Source organism: Rana temporaria, chromosome 10, assembly GCF_905171775.1.
Source record: "Rana temporaria chromosome 10, aRanTem1.1, whole genome shotgun sequence".
NCBI lineage: Eukaryota > Metazoa > Chordata > Amphibia > Anura > Ranidae > Rana > Rana temporaria.
Genome location: NC_053498.1, coordinates 45,046,853 through 45,063,940, shown reverse-complemented (window position 1 = coordinate 45,063,940; position 17,088 = coordinate 45,046,853). Strand labels below are relative to the sequence as shown.

At 44.7% G+C, this 17,088-nt stretch overlaps 1 protein-coding gene across 3 annotated transcripts in view; it reads right to left on the bottom strand.

Annotated features, from left to right (window-relative positions):
* Positions 1-17,088, bottom strand: part of LOC120916549 (polynucleotide kinase 3'-phosphatase) — a 777,425-nt gene that overhangs the window by 292,752 nt on the left and 467,585 nt on the right. For all 3 annotated transcript variants that reach the window (XM_040327595.1, XM_040327596.1, XM_040327594.1), the window contains exon 8: positions 11,782-11,853. In XM_040327595.1, coding sequence (XP_040183529.1) covers positions 11,782-11,853 — 72 coding nt within the window. The remainder of the gene's footprint in view (positions 1-11,781; positions 11,854-17,088) is intronic.

Genomic DNA, 17,088 nt, shown 5'->3' with positions numbered 1-17,088 from the left:
AAAAGGAGGTGGGAGAGTCTAAGTTCAAAAATTCTTTCTTTACCTCGTTTTCAGTGCAATACAGGCAAATAAAGGGGATCATCTCTAAACACTGGAAAGTGTTAAAGAGTGATGGAATTTTGGGGCCATCCCTTCCCGAAAATGCTGGAATAATCTACAGAGGGGCCACCTCGTTGAGGAACCAGATTGCACCTAATGTCCCTGATCCCCCCATAAAGCCGTCTTTCTTTCCCCTTTCAAAAGGATACCATCCCTGTAGGAGATGCACAGTGTGCACCAACAATATATGTGGTAGGAAAAAAAACACAAGTTTTAAGTCCACCACCACGGGGATAGAATACCCCATGCGTCACTTCTTCACATGCGCCACAACCAATATCGTATACTTGATCACCTGCCCTTGTGGAAAACCGTACGTTGGTCGTACCATACGGAGCTTTTCCACAAGGGTAGGTGAGCATGTAGCAAAGATTTTGAAAGGCCGTACTAACCACACTGTACCCAGGAATTATGTAGAAAAACATAATAAAAAACTAGAAGGCACAAAATTCCAGATTATAGACAGGTTTGTCCCCCACTGGAGGGGCGAGCCCAAAGTCAGAGGGGTGTCTAAGCTTGAGGTATTCTGGATTTACCAGCTAAAATGTTTTGTTCCATATGGGTTAAACGTCGAGTGGGACGTTAACGCCTTCATCAACCAGGCTTAGCGCTATATTTTTTCCCTTGGTTTGCCCGGGTGATCTTATATGGTTTGGATACGTTTTTTATTGCCTTAGTACATATAAGAAGCCTGATAAATTTCCATATTCCCTTTTTAGTTCTAAGTAAATATATAATGTGGCCGGTTTAAATGCATATTGATGATCGGTTTTATATACTATTTTTATTTCCTTTGCACAATGTTGATCCACCTGTCTGGAATAAAATCCTTGGGACCCACGTTTTCACTCTCCCAATGTATGTAAAATTACCTGGATGTGTTTATGACCATCAGAGGAAATTGTGGAACACCTATACTATAGGTCTTTGCTGTCAAATGACTTCAATGAAACACTAACCCTAGTTGCCCACAAGATGCCGCTGTCCTGTATGCAGGAATCTGCTTGCATGACGTGATAACGATGCGTGGAACGCATCGTGACACGCGGACATACGGCACTGCTATATGGAGAGCGTGTGCGTTGCGTCACAGCGCTGTATGAACACATCCCCCGGAAGTGCGGCGTGAAAACGAGGCTTGAATTACCTTGTGACACGCGGAAGCGCGGCACTAAGATGGTGATGATGTGCGCATGCGCGTGACGTCATGACGTCTAGCGCTCTCTATACCAATGGGCTTATGTGAGGGGTGGAGAACGAGGACAGCGTTAAACTGGACAGTAACAGACACTTTCAGCACACACGCCCACTATCATTAATGGCCCTCCCCACTACTTCCGGGCTTTGGAGAGCAAATCCAAACGTGTGCCTAATTGGAGCGCACGCCGGAGTCAGCTGTGGAACAAGGTAAGATTGCAGACAGGTGGACCTTTTAGGCTATATATTGGCAGTGGATGGCATAGACCTCTGTATACACCCCAGTAGAAGTCCTCATAGCGACGAAACCGGTAGGGTACACAGGTCATACCGCCATCACCTGCATTATCTGTGGATATTTTCTGTCCGTTCATTGGATTGGAAAGTTTTTTGGTTTGCTGCATGGTTTCTTTGGATTTTTTGGATTTATTTGATTTTTGTTGGATTTTTGATTTTTACTGCTGAACATTGTTTGAAAATCTTGTTCAAAGTGTTGTTTTTACCCAGAGTGCTCACCTTTTAAGTGACACAAGTTTGAAGTTTTCATTAAAACTGTAACTTTTTTACACTATGTGGAGCCCTTTTTTTGTTTTTCCACATACTCTGTTGTGATCAACTACTGATTCCATCACCTGCCTTTTTTGGAGAACACCTGCGTCCTTTTGTCTGTGAGTATAATCTTGCACCAACCACTATCCGGAGACTACATAAGGCTGGAGAGGCCTTGAGAGAACAACATCGCAAGGGTAACCAGAGAGGGCAATCGGCCCGTACAAGCTTTGGAGACCCACCCATCGTAAGATGAGCAGTGGGTCATCGTGTTCTGGTAAGAGTACCCAGTTATTTCTTCTCTCGCAAAAGTCTGATTGAAGTGTGTTGCTGAGGATATACATCGCATTTATACAATCAAAAGGACTATATATATGTATTATTCCCAACAGGGGATCGGACTATATATAATTTATGTGGATTTAATATCATCCCAAATGATTTAAGATGTTTTCCCAAAAGGACTTGTTTTGAACCTATAGCTCACCTGCCTTTGCAGGTTAATTGCCTTAGGGTGTGTTTATTTGAGTGTATTAATACCTCTCTCCAAAGTTCCTAACAGGACTTAACTGGCAACAGGTGTATGTTGATCCTCTGGTGTTCACACTAATATTCACACAGGAATACTTGTCTCACAGACATTTTTGCCTCTTAGGTGTTTATTCCCATCTTATAAGTGTATTTATTTATTTTTGGGATTTATAAAATTCTCAATTACACATAATTGTCACTACACCTCACGGTGTTAAGTACACATTTGGATCATTTCCAATTTCACATTATCTCTCTCCTTTTGGGTTCCCACCCAAGTGGAGCCGAGTTATATTGGCGCTACACTTTTCTTTACATATTATCTTTACAAATACTTTTTGTGTGTTGGCTGCCCACCTTTTCACTTTTTTTCATTACAAGTTTGCGCAATATTTTCACATACACTGTTTGATACTTTTGTTCACGGTTCCGAGACGGAAAAGGAGCTATACCAGTCAGGGACTTCAATCGCAGGTAGATTTAAGCCCTGTACAAACGCTCGGTTTTCTTGGCTGTAAAAAGTCCACAGAGAAAACTGAGGGGAAAGCCGAGAACCCGGCAGGAAAACTGCCATGGAGCTTTGTCCGGGAATCCCGGCCGTGTGTATGCTCCATCGGCACTGCCTCGCAGTATTTCCCATAGGTAAGTAGTAGATCTGGCGGGGGGAAAAAAAACACCAGGAATCCCAATGGGAAAATAGAGAGCAGGTTCTCTATTTTCCCAACGGGATTCCTGGCTGTTTTTCCCGACGGGAAACTGTGAGGAAGCATACACACGTCCGGTTTTTCCAGCCAAAAGCTCTCCTGGCAGTTTTCCTGCCGGGAAAACCGGTCGTGTGTACGAGGCTTTACGGTGTCGCAGAAGGCTTGCAGGTCATCAGGGGTGCGGAGGTGTGCAGTGTGACCTATCCATGTGGCTGATAAGCAGAATTGGAATTTCCTTCTGTATGGAATACCTCTTGTACAGAGTTGATCCAGCATCAGCCGAACTGCTCAGCGATGTTGGAGAGTGATATTAGAAAGGTCCTGAAACAATTTGATTTCAGACCCGCTGCTTGCAGTAGTTCGTTCTAGGAGCGGCTGCTCAATGGTTTCTGGGAGTCCCCTGATTCTAATATTGTGGCTGCGGCCATGGTTACCAAGGTCCTCCAAGTGTCTATGGATCTCCAAGATGTGGGAGAGATTCATGTCAGATGATTTCTGCATCTAATAGCGTCAGCATGGCGGGATGAGGTCTATTCCACTACTCACATCCGAGCAGTTATGGATAGTATATCTGCTTCTGATTTTATGTCTGCTGCGACAAGATGCAAGTCGGTGAGGCTAAGCGTTTGTGCAGTGGCAACAGGCAGACTGTCACGATCCAGCGTTGCTTACAGAGCATGGCGGGTCTGTCCTTGAGGCCACGTGTCCTTCTCCTAATACCATTTGGAACATCGCCGGTATGTTAACCGATTGCGGGTGTTGATCTTTAGGGCTGCGTGTTGTCGGGGGTCCTTCATGGTCTGGCGGCTCGTAGTGTCCCTGAAGCGCTGATTAAATCACTGTGACGCAGGAGAGATCAGTTCAAGCGGCCATCACTGACCAGCGCTAGACTACGCCCCAAAGTTTCTTGCTTAGTTAGGATTGCATTGTAGTGCTTCATGTCTAGTTCTACGTCTATCTCCATGTGGTGACAGGGAACTCCAAATGGGTACCGTGCGGGGAGTAGAGGGGGTCCATGGTAGATTGCTCAGACCCAAGAGACCCAACTTGATCAAGACATCTTGTCCCTCTGGAATGGCGGTGGTGATGCATGTGGTGTCATTATGAGGAATAAAACAATTTAAAAAGGGAAGCACCATCTATAATGAATCCTAGCTGTAGCAAGAACAGAAGGGATCTCATAAATTTTTCTGCATCGGTCTAATGTAGCTTGTGAAATGTCTGGATAAATTTGCAGAGGTACACCATTAAGCATTATATTCCTAGTATTTTGTGCAGCATGCATTATTTCTTCTATTACTAGGAAATCTTTCATGCATAGGACACTGTCCCTGGGTGGCTTATCCAGAGGAGGTTTAGCGCTTAAAGCACAATGTACATGGTCACATACTGTACGAAAGACTGAATGTCTTGGTTTGGCAGCAAAGTTTTGTAGAATAAGAGGGAAGATTCTAGGGCACACCTTATTCTGAGGTTATTGCTTCAGTTTATATTGTCTAAATCCTCTACATTGGACTGTAATTGAAGAGTTAGAGTGGATTTTTGTATTTCTGTCTGAAATGTTGTAAGTAACTTAGAGCAAAATGTGTCCAGGCTAACATCCATATCTGCTTTGGTGAGAGGAGTGTACTCGCTGTTCTCTGTGGATCCTGTACTTTGGAGTTGTTGATCCGTGGAGAGAGAGGAATAAGCAGGAGAGGTGGGCAGGGAGACGGCGCCATCATCAGCCATGCTGTGCCATTCCTGTGATCTGAGGAGGCAGTGTGTGAGATTTTGGTGCCCCTTCTCGCCTCTTCTTCTTGGATGTCCACGGTTCTTGAGTGGGGATACAGGTATTTTGTGCGGATTGCGCTTCTTATTAACCCTGGATTGATGGCTAAAAGCAATGAGAGAACCAAAGCCTTCTTCAATAGCGGCTGCTCCACTCGATGTCACGCATGCGCCCCTGCCTTTAGTTTTTTTATATATCTTATGTACGTTTGTGCCGGGTTTTTTTTCATTATGGACAGGGATGGAGGCACTTGGCCTTACCAGGCCTACAGCTTCATTTACAGTCCCATATTCCCAATTTCCCCCCTTCTCTATTAAGGAACCCAAGTAGGCTTCCTTAGAAGACCCCAGCACTGTCACATAAAGAGGACCTAATCAAGTTCCACAAAGGCCTCCAGATTAGCATCACCCCATTTAGGAAAAGTCTGTAGTTGGGTACCAGTGTGAACTGTCTGCTGACAGTCCAGGGGACTACAGGACCCTCCAGTGATGGGCACTTCCTTTCAAGATGGAAAGGAGGGACACTCAAGTGCTGAACCCTCACTCTTCAATGAGAGGACCATCAGTTTTGGGCGGGGGCCTGCAACCCATCGATTGCTGACAGGTGACTCGCGAACATGTCCCACTCCCGACCTTCTCGAGAGTGCACATTCACCTGATCGTAGGCTGCAGAGGAAGCACCTGCCACTTGCATACGTGCGGCTGCGGGGTGGGGAAAGCCTCTCGAATCACTTGGCGGTGTTCAGGCTTTTCCGAACACGTCTGAGCTATTGCTTTTCTGCGGTCATCCCCACCGTTCCTCCTACCCGATATATGGGGCTTGTGGATGATGGGTGCACAGGTGAGAGAATTTGCAGCAGGACATGTAGACAGTCCTGCTGACACCCCAGCACCATGCCCTCTGATCCCCCAGTACTGTGCCCCCCCCTGACATCAGCCACTACATCCTACCGACTTTTGTATGCTACCCTACATACTACTGACCTCTGTGTGCTTACCTACATACTACTGACCTTTGTACGCTGCCCTACATACTACCAACCTCTGTACACGGCCCTACATACTACTAAAAGTAAATGGAGGATTTCTCACTGAAGCCATCTTTTAAAAAGGTAGGCAAAGTGTATATTTTTAAATTTACATTTGTTTTAGACGATTTTTCTAGGTTTTCTTCATGTAGTCTTTGCTTTTTATTGGGGGGCTTACTAAAAAATTGATAAAAAAAAAAAAAGGGGGGGAGAGGTGCTGCACCCCAGTGATTTTTGATCTCTTCAATGTTGTCCAGGGAGATCTCCATCTCTCAAAAGGTTGCCTACCCCTGGTTTAAGGGATCCAAAGACTCTTGAAAACGCAGTACAGTCACGAATGACAGTTAATGTGGTTTACCGTAGAGAGCAGGTTACAGGATCTGTCACAGGGGGAGTTCCCAGTCCTTTCTGGAGGTGAAGATTCTGCAGTATGTAGATCATGCCCAGCGGAGGTCAGAACTGACCGACAGGATCCCTTGACAACTCAGGAACTGTCTAATCCAGAGAATCAGACTCAAGGGCCATGCAAGAGGATATGGCTGTTGGGGTGGGGGTTCCCAGGGTGGGGGGAAAGGGACCACCTTCTCCCAGACCGGAGACTGGGACTTCATCTGCAACTTCTTGGTCTAAAAGGGACCATCTTGATGTCTTGCCAAGATTTACAACTCCCTAATCCAGGGGAGAGGTCGAAATGAAATTAAAAGTCTCACAAGAAAGGCAGACTGATAAGTGGGGATTCTCCAACAATTTCCAAAGGAGAGGGACGGGGAAAAGCCTGCTAAACATAAAGGGGTCAAAAGTCCACAGAGATTTGACTTTAACTAGAACTTTAGCAAAACATCTTCACTCGAAAGGCCATCTAGTCTAGACAAGATTTGCAGAGAATAGGACCATCTGTATTGCTTGATGAGCTTGAATCTAGGAAATGTCAGGGAGGGTCTCCTAAATATTTCACAATGGGGATGCCAAGAAGAGTAACTGGGGTGGACATAAGGCTCTGTGTTGTAAGCCTGGACAGGTGCTGGTGAAGCAATCTGAAGGATTAAGTCCTTACTAGGGAAATTAGCAGTGGGGCTTGATCCCTGTCAACTTTTTAGATCAAGGAGGTCTCTTAAAAGAAAGTAATGCCGCGTACACACAATCATTTTTCGGCATGAAAAAAACTTTGTTTTTGAAAAACGTCATTTAAAATGATCGTGTGTAGGCTACACATCATTTTTCGGCTTCTGAAAAACGACCAAAAAATTATAATTTGAACATGCTGCTTTTTTTAACGTCGTTTTAAACAATGTCGTTTTTCGGGTTGTAAAAAATGATCGTGTGTGGGCTAAAACTACGTTTTAAACCCGCACATGCTCAGAAGCAAGTTATGAGACGGGAGCGCTCGTTCTGGTAAAACTACCGTTCATAATGGAGTAAGCACATTCGTCACGCTGTAACAGACAGAAAAGCGCGAATTGTCTTTTACTAACACGGAATCAGCTAAAGTAGCCCAAAGGCGAATAGAACTTCCCCTTTAGAGTGCCGTTGTACATCACCGCGATTTGTTCATAATGTTTTTAAAACTATGGTGTGTGGGCAACGTCGTTTTTAATGATGAAGTTGGAAAAACTTTGTTTTTTGGACATGCTAAAAAACAACGTTTTTTTCATGCCGAAAAATTATCGTGTGTACGCGGCATCAGGGTTGATCGAATGGAATACCAATTCTAAAGTCTTGTAGAGCAGGAGAATTATCGTTTTATCTCTGGAGTTAATCCCCTTTTTAATACATGCCAATATTCTGTTTGCTTTGTTAGCAGCGGCTTGGCATTGCTGAGCCTATCGTTTTCTAGGACCCCCAGGCCCCTTTCCATCCTAGATTCCCCCAAAGGTTCTCCCCCAAGCGTATAGATTGCTTTCATATTTTTGCCATCCAAATGCATTATTTTAAATTTTTCTACATTGAACCTCATTTGCAATGTAGTTGCCCACCCCATTAATTTGTTCAGATCTTTTTGCAAGAAAACTGCGCTAGCTAACAAACAAAAAAGAAAAACAATATAGCAGCCAGCACACAAAGTCGATAGCAAATGGGGAACAGGAAGTGCAGCGCTAAACTAAATTAATCTGTGAAGATGCTGTCACAAACATATGACATGCAAAGGTGAAATCCAAGGGGACAATTCAAAAGACTGAAGTATTGTAAAAAGAAACCATCGAGAAATCACACGGCATACAAGCAATACTGTATAGAGTCCATCAATTTGTTTCCAAACAGGTGAGTGAAAACACTACACAGGTGCAGTGAACAATGAATAGTTCATAGGTGTGCTTCCCAATGAATGAATCGAAAACACTTCACAAATGATGCCAGTTCAAATGAATGAAAACAATGATCATGGCTTGTCTGTAGTAATCTTCAAAATACCATGTAAGGAAATGGGTACTCTTACCAGCTGTGATGGACTTACTTGTTAATACTAACAGCAAGTCAGACAAGGCGTGGTGGTCTCAGCAGACCCTGGGCTCTGTGCGAATGGCTCTGTAGAGGTGGTCACTCCGGTTTGGATGGTGGAACCAGTCTGGCCAGATATCTCCCTTCCGGAACAGGACCCCAAGTAGATAAGGCCGATGGTGAATGGCCAGGCTCATGAATCAGCACAGTAGGTGTGGATGTATGGAAACAGAAAAGAAATGCTCCCAATAGTGCAGATCAAAAATAAACCTGTGAAGGCTTTATTTAAAAATTAAAAAATTAAATGCATAAAATCATGTGAAAATTATAAATAAAAAAAAAAGTATGGGGTACTCAGCATGTTACCCGACGCGTTTCGGATCTAATCCATTTAATTTTTAAATAAAGCCTTCACGGGTTTATTTTTGATCATCTACACTATTGGGAGCATTTATTTTCTGTTTCCATACATCCACACCTGCTGTGCTGATTCATGAGCCTGGCCATTCACCATCGGCCTCATATACTTGGGGTCCTGTTCCGGAAGGGAGATATCTGACCAGACTGGTTCCACCATTCAAACCGGAGTGACCACCTCTACAGAGCCATTCGCACAGAGCCCAGGGTCTGCTGAGAACACCACGCCTTGTCTGACTTGCTGTTAGTATTAACAAGTAAAAAAACAAAAAAAAAAACAATGGTCTTGCAATTACTTGACTAAGTTCCCTAAGTACCCTTGGGTGCAAGCCATCTGGTCCCGGTGATTTATTAATGTTAAGTTTCCCAAGTCTAATTTTAATTATGTCCTCTGTTAACCATGGAGGCGTTTCCTGTGTTTATCCTCATGACACATCTCTGCAGTTTTGGTAACTGAAACCCCCCTGATTCCCTCGTGAAGACTGAGGAGAAGAATAAATTGAATAAAGTGAATCAGAGCTGCAGGCACAAACCCAGTACATGTTGTGTAACTCAGATGGATTGTTTGCCCCCCCAAAAAGAGGACCACCAACCACCACCGGCCAGAAGAGTATGTGCAGAGGTCACCCAATTCAGTAGGACTACCCTGTGTGTCTTTGAGAAGACATGTTCCACCGCATAGCAGAACACCTCTATCCCTGTGGCAAGGCCTTACCCAAGCAGCTGGTGCTTATGAGGGTTGCAGGTGGCCGGAGGTGACCAAGTGACTGTAGGCAGCAGGTAGAGCAAAAGAAAGATGATGCTTTCTCCAGGTTGAATTGGCGGGACAAAGGTGCACATGATGTCAGAGCTCAATTCCCTCAGTGTCGCGTACCTAGTGGACGAGCCCGATCTGCTGAGGAGGGCCTCTCTTTTGGCTCTGACTCGAGGTCCCTGGTAGAGTGAACAGGAGGCACAGGAGTCAGGAGTGGCACGAGTGACTGGCAGGATCAACAGCAAGAGGTTGGTCTGGAGTTCTGGAGGCTCTGTGCAGGGAGACAGCAGGCTGGAACTGGACAGCACATTGGAACCTGGAGCAGGCTGCATCAGCGGACAGATGCAGCAGACTGGAACTGCACAGCAGGCTGGAACCTGAAATAGGCTGGATCAGCAGACAGGTGCAACAGACTGGAACTGGACAGCAGACTGGAACCTGGAACAGGCTGGATCAGCAGACCGATGCAGCAGACTGGACGAGAAAACTCAGAAAGGTCAGGCAAGCCGGTTATCAGGCAGGCAGTAGAGGGACCAAAAGAGCAGGCAGAAGAGAAGTCAGACAGGCCGAGGTCGAATGCAGGCAGATGGAGAGGATGGTCAGGAGCAAGCCGGGTAAAGCACAAGAACAGATTTCAGATATCAGGAACACACGTAATGCTGTAGAGCAGAAAGCAAAGTCCCAGTGTGTCAGTCTGGTTTAAATAGACCGCCTGGTGTTAGTGGGCGTGCACGCACGCTCGAGAATGCGCATTGGCGCCCGCGGTCGCGCACCAGCAAGTCCGGCACGCCTGTTACTGGCAGGATCTTCCTGCATTTGTGAGCCAGCTCCCAGTGCTTGAGCCTGACCACTCTTACTCACTACATGAGTCTTCAGAGAAGGAGACACACCAGAGGCTGTGTCATGGCTCTGGATGCGGAAAGTGCACTGCGGCTAACAGTAAGCGTTCCAAAGTCACATTCTAGGCTAACTCTACAATTTCCAGTCCAGAGGGGTCCAGTTTTGGCACCAAAGCTACTGCTGAGGATACACTGATCTGAACAATTGCTATGTAGAGACCAGCTGAAACAACTGTGCCCACAAATACTTTTTCTATGTTGTACACTGAAGGATACAGCTCTCCTTTATAGCATCACCTACTGGGACATCCCAAAGTAGTACCACAACAGGGTAGGAAAAAATTCAACAGAAAACCAGACTAGCCCTCCTTAAAGAAAATACAGGCCAGTCAAACTGCCCCCTAATTTTTTTTTTTTACACCCAACAGGAACCGCCTGAGTTTCACCGTGTGCGGGCAGGCTAAATTTGCCAAGTTGATCGATCAAACAACTTGGGTACAACCAGCCTGCCAGATTCCCTTGCGATTGACGCTAGTGGCTGGTGTCTTCTCTGCCCCCCCAGGGACAGACAATAGCCAAGTAGGAGGGATTCCCCTATCAGCACTGTGTTTATGGGGGAACCTGTGGTGCAGGAAAGAAATTTGCACCGTCTAGGGTTTGACTTACTGTTCTCATGGAATGCACCAGTACCAGAAATGGTGGTTACTGGTGCTCAGAAAATAGTTTGCTGGATCCAGCAAGAGATAGTAGCAGTAAAAAGGTACAAGAGCCTTACGTGGGGCATTTACAACCATAGGCAATATGAGCTAGAAAACCCGGATGTGGCATTTTAGAACACCTTACGATGGACCGACTTGGGACAAAGTAACAATGTCTTCATTCAAGTGGAAAGCTGATATCACTGTGGAAGGAAAAAAGTCTTGAATACAGTGCGGTGGGTTTTGCCTATCAGTAGGGGCCGTTCTCGGGCTGTCTTGTTTTTTTTAGTTGTACCTGGTGTCCTGCTATGGCAGGTGGCACTATACCCAATATGTGATGATCTAAAGCACAAGTGTCAAACAAAAGGTCCGTGGGGCGAATACGGCCCTCCAGGCCATTTCATGTGGCCCTCGCACCTCTTCTGTAGCTGCAGGAGAGCATCTGCCGCCCTCTGGTCCTCATCCGGACCTTTACTTTCTGCTTTCAAGCAATGCATCCAGCTTCTTCCCAGCAGCAGCATAACGAAAGGGGGGTGCACTGTGATGCAAAGAAGAGTGGGGGGACTCAACTTCTGATGGTAGGGTGGCTCTTAACATCTAATGTAAGGGGAGGGGATGCGCTGGACATCTAATCTTATGTTACAACCGGCCCTTTTTGAGGGCAATCATAATGCTGATGCAGCCCACAATGAAACCTTACAATAAAAACAAAGAAGAAAAGGCAAACATCTATGCAACATGCTTTGCACATGCACTCACCTTTTCGCACAGGTAGTCCCACATTCCAGTGACTGGCTTACGATAGATTCCCATACCAGTTGCAACAAACACCTGAAAGGAAACAATGCTTTTTATCCAGCTATATCAAGAGACCTGTAATAAACTTCTCAAGTTATCCATGAAAAAAAAAAAAAAAAAAAAGACAGGTTAATGTGCAGGCACACCGTCATGGGTCAGCATTATTCAATTAAGGGCCAAGGTGCACAAGTTATTTTCTAGTAGCTACAGCAATTTTGTAGCTACAATTACTAGAGTTGTAACTGGCAACTGAATCACCAGCTCACTCAAGTTTTCCAATGCAGCTACTGATGAGCATGACCCACCAGCATTTTGTAGCTGCATAGGTGTTTTCTGTATCCAACTACAGAAGCAAATCTGAAGTTAGCTACAAATCACATTCTTGGAGTACTTCAACCACTTCACTTCATGACATGCTCATTTTTTTTAAGTTTATCAACATAAATTATAAGAGGCTGTGTGTCTCTAATGGTGAAGACGCTGTTTCAATAGCATGTACGGTTTTGGATTAAGGCTTGTTTGAAGGGTTCTCTCACACTGTCTCTCACTCATTAGGTGTGGGGATTAATGATCAAAAAGCTTTTCAAAAAAGCTTTAACCAGTTCCCGACCCCCGCATGTACATATACGTCCACAATATGGCACGTACAGGCACATGGGCGTACACGTACGTCCTCGCCTATTAGCGGGTGGGGGGTCTGATCGGGACCCCCCCGCTACATGCGGAGGTCGGGTCCGCTCGGGGAGCGATCCGGGACCACGGCGCGGCTATTTGTTTATAGCCGCTCCGTCGCGATCGCTCCCCGGAGCTGAAGAACGGGGAGAGCCGTGTGTAAACACGGCTTCCCCGTCCTTCACTATGGCGGCGCATCGATCGCGTCATTCCCTTTATAGGGAAGACACGATCGATGACGTCATTCCTACAGCCACACCCCCAAACAGTTGTAAACACATACTAGGTGCACCCTAACTCCTACAGCGCCACCTGTGGTTAACTCCCAAACTGCAACTGTCATTTTCACAATAAAGAATGCAATTTAAATGCATTTTTTGCTGTGAAAATGACAATGGTCCCAAAAATGTGTCAAAATTGTCCGAAGTGTCCGCCATAATGTCGCAGTCACGAAAAAAATTGCTGATCGCCGCCATTAGTAGTAAAAAAAAAATAAAAAAAAAAAATGCAATAAAACTATCCCCTATTTTGTAAACACTATAAATTTTGCGCAAACCAATCGATAAACGCTTATTGCGTTTTTTTTTACTAAAAATAGGTAGAAGAATACGTATCGGCCTAAACTGAGGAAAAAAAATGTTTTTATATATGTTTTTGGGGGATATTTATTACAGCAAAAAGTAAAAAATATTGCTTTTTTTTCAAAATTGTCGCTCTATTTTTGTTTATAGGGCAAAAACTAAAAACCGCAGATGTGATCAAATACCACCAAAAGAAAGCTCTATTTGTGGGGAAAAAAGGACGCCAATTTTGTTTGGGAGCCACGTCGCACGACCGCGCAATTGTCTGTTAAAGCGACGCAGTCCCGAACTGTAAAAACACCTTGGGTCTTTAGGCTGCATATTGGTCCGGGGCTTAAGTGGTTAAATATTCCACATCTTTCATACATTAGTGGTAAACTTTAATGAAATTCATGTTTATTTTAAAACCATTCCTACTTTTCCAACTAATCTCACACCAACTTTTTCTTACAGATTTAAGCTATTCATCCAGTTAGCTTTTCAGCATTCCCGCGCATTTTCTGCAGGAAATGCATTTCTAGTCAAGAATAAATAATAAAAAACGAACAACAATAGTGTGACTTCTGAAGCATTCCCACTAATAAATAAAAAAACAAATAGTGGGACTGCTGAAGCATTCCCATTAATAAAAAAAAAACAATAGTGGGAATGCTACTGAGCATGCCCACTAATAAACTGGAACAAATAAAAAAACGAACAATAGTGGAACTGCTGAAGCTTTCCCACTAAAAAACGAATAGTGGGAATGCTACTGAGCATTCCCACTAATACATTTTGAGACTGCATTCACTCTCAATTGTTGGCTAACCACATTCACCTTATTTAAAGTCCAGGGGCGATTTTCTGTTTTTTGCTGCACAGATGCTCAATAGGGTTGAGGTCTAGAGACATACTTGGCCAGTCCATCACCTTTACCCTCAGCTACCTTAGCAAGGCAGTGGTCGTTTTTGAGGTCATTATGTTGGAATACTGTGCTGTGGCCCAGTCTCTGAAGAGAGGGGATCATGCTCTGCTTCTGTATGTCACACAGTACATGTTGGAATTCATGGTTCCCTCAATGAACTGTAGCTCCCCAGTGCTGACAGCACTTATGCAGCTCGAGACCATGACACTCCCCACCACCATGCTTGACTGTAGGAAAGACACAATTGTCTTTGTATCGCTCAGCTGGTTGCTGCCACACACGTTTGACACCATCTGAACCAAATAAGTTTATCTTGGTCACACCAGACCATGAGACATTGTTCCAGTAATCCCATGTCCGTAGTCTGCTTGTCTTCAGCAAACTGTTTGCGGGATCTGTTGTGCATCATCAGAAAAGGCTTCCTTCTGGGACCAATTTGATGCAGTGTGCGGCCTATGGTCTGAGCACTGACAGACTGACCCTCCACCCCCTTTAACCTCTGCAGAAATGCTGGCAGCACTCATACGTCTATTTCCCAAAGATAACCTCTGAATATGATGCTGAGCACGTCCACTCAACTTCTTTGGTCGACCATGGCGAGGCCTGTTCTGAGTGGAACCTGTCCTGTTAAAATGCTGAATGGTCTTGGTCACTGTGCTGCAGCTCAGTTTCAGGGTCTTGGAAATCTTCTTATAGCCTAGACCATCTTTATGTAGAACAATAATTATTTTTTTCAGATCCTCAGGGTCCATTGCCATGTTGAACTTCCAGTAAGAGAGAAAGAGCGATAACGCCAAATTTAGCACACCTGCTCCACATTCACACCTGAGACCTTGTAGCACTAATGAGTCACACCGGGGAGGGAAAATGGCTAATTAGGCCCAATTTAGACATTTTCACTTAGGGGTGTACTCACTTTTGTTGCCAGCAGTTTAAACATTTATGGTGTGTGTTGAGTTATTTTGAGAGGACAGAAAATTTACACTGTTAAACAAGCTGTACATCAACTACTTTACATTGTAGCAAAGTGTAATTTCTGTAATGTCACGTTCTGTTTCTGCAAGAAACTCATCTTATAGGCCAGGGATATGCAATTAGCGGACCTCCAGATGTTGCAGAACTACAATTCCCATTAGGCATAGCAAGACTCTGACAGCCATAAGCATGAACCCAGAGGCTGAGGCATGATGGGATTTGTAGTTTTGCAACAGCTGGAGGTCCGCTAATTGCATATCTCTGTTATAGGCAGTAAGATCCTATCTCTCAAGAGGGCATGGGTTAAACAGGGGTTTCATGCCACATACTCCTCCTATGCAAGGGGGGGCCATTCTACTGAGTAAGTCACTACCTTGCTCGGTGGAACAGGTTTTCCTTCATCCTGGGGGACGCTATGTTATTTTAATTCTTGAAATGTATGCTAAACACTGGGCGATGGTAAATGTGTATATCCCTCCTCCGTTTGATCCCACCATCCTGTATATTTTCACAAAACTTGCTCCCCTCTAGGTCTACAAAATTATAGTCGCCATCCTAGATCATACTAAAGACACTTCTTTTTTTTTTTTTTTTCAAAAAAAGGATGTTTATTGAAGCATATGGTAAAAGAAATACAGGATTACACACATTTTTTCTTTTTTTTCTCATAACACAATACAGAAAAGTAAAAGAAAACCATAGCGTGCTACAATCTCTCCATTAATAACAACAATGCACTGCAATACCATAAGTAAAGAATAACAGTAGTCTCTCACACTCCACCACCCATCCTAGTGCAAACAATGATCCAACCCCGAGCATACTCATCCTCCCCCATTTGTGGGGGACTATTGATCAGGTTGTATACCTTTACACCCCACTCTCTAAATAAGCAGCCTGTCCATTACCAATTCAAGTGGGGCTAGCCCCGGTCTATTTAACCAGGGGGGCCATAACAGTTCAAACCTCCCCCGCCAGCCCCTGTGCTGGTATATATATTTCTCTGCCCGGAGAGTGAATCCCATCTGCGCTATCCATTTACCCAGCCTAGGGCTTCCGCATCCTTCCAATGGCTAAGGATAAGTTTGCGGGCCTGGAAAAGGGCCCTACCAATGGCTTTTTTGGGATTGTCCTCAATTGGCAGATCATCTATAATACCCAAAATACACACTTTAGGGTTCTGTGGTATCTGAACCACAAACACCTCATTCAGGGTTTTGAGAACCCCCGTCCAATATGAATGCAGCTTAGGGCACCGCCGCATCAGATGAATGAGGTATTCATGGTCTCTGGCACATCTAGGGCAATTATCTCCCACCAGACTCATTCTGTACAGTCTAGCTGGCGTAAAATGTACCCGTAGGACAATATACAATTGTGACAAACGTTGAGCTACATTGAGAGGACCCTTGTACAGCTAGCAGCGCCTCCTCCCACTGTTCCTCCTCAAATACGCCTACATCTTTCTCCCATGTGGTCACCACCCTAGAGTGAATACCCGGCAGAAATGCCGACAACAGCATGGCATAAGAGCTGGAGATGAAGCCCCCGGAAAAGATATGCACCAAATGTGTGACCCCATATCTCCTCCATCACTCACCACATGTCAAAAGCAGTAGCTCCTCATAGTAATGGTTGTTCCAAATTGGGCTGTGTGCAGTAAAACCCTATATGTTCTGTAATTGACGGGTTTTGTTCCAAATTTTCTGCATTAATGCATACGTAGGGAAAAATATTTTACGACTTGGCACATTGTAATGATTCGAGACCAGTTACCATATTATCCATGCCCGTCACATGGTGCGCTATAGCCACTACCGGATCACCCAAACCCTTACCCATAGCCCGAGCAATGTGTTGCAATTGGGCTGCTAGGTAGTACAACCAAGGATTAGGGAGAGCAAGCCCTCCGGCCTCCTTCGGTTTTTGTAGCTGTTCCAGTTCAATTCTGGGAGGCTTGTAGAGCCAGAGAAACGCCCGGAGGAGGGAATTGATAATTCTAAAGATCCTGAGGGGGACAACCATAGGTAATATGTAGAATATATAATAGCTGAGGCATAAACACCATTTTTGTAAGGTTCACTCTACCGACCAAGGACATTTTCAATTTTGACCATATTTTAGATTTGTCTCTAA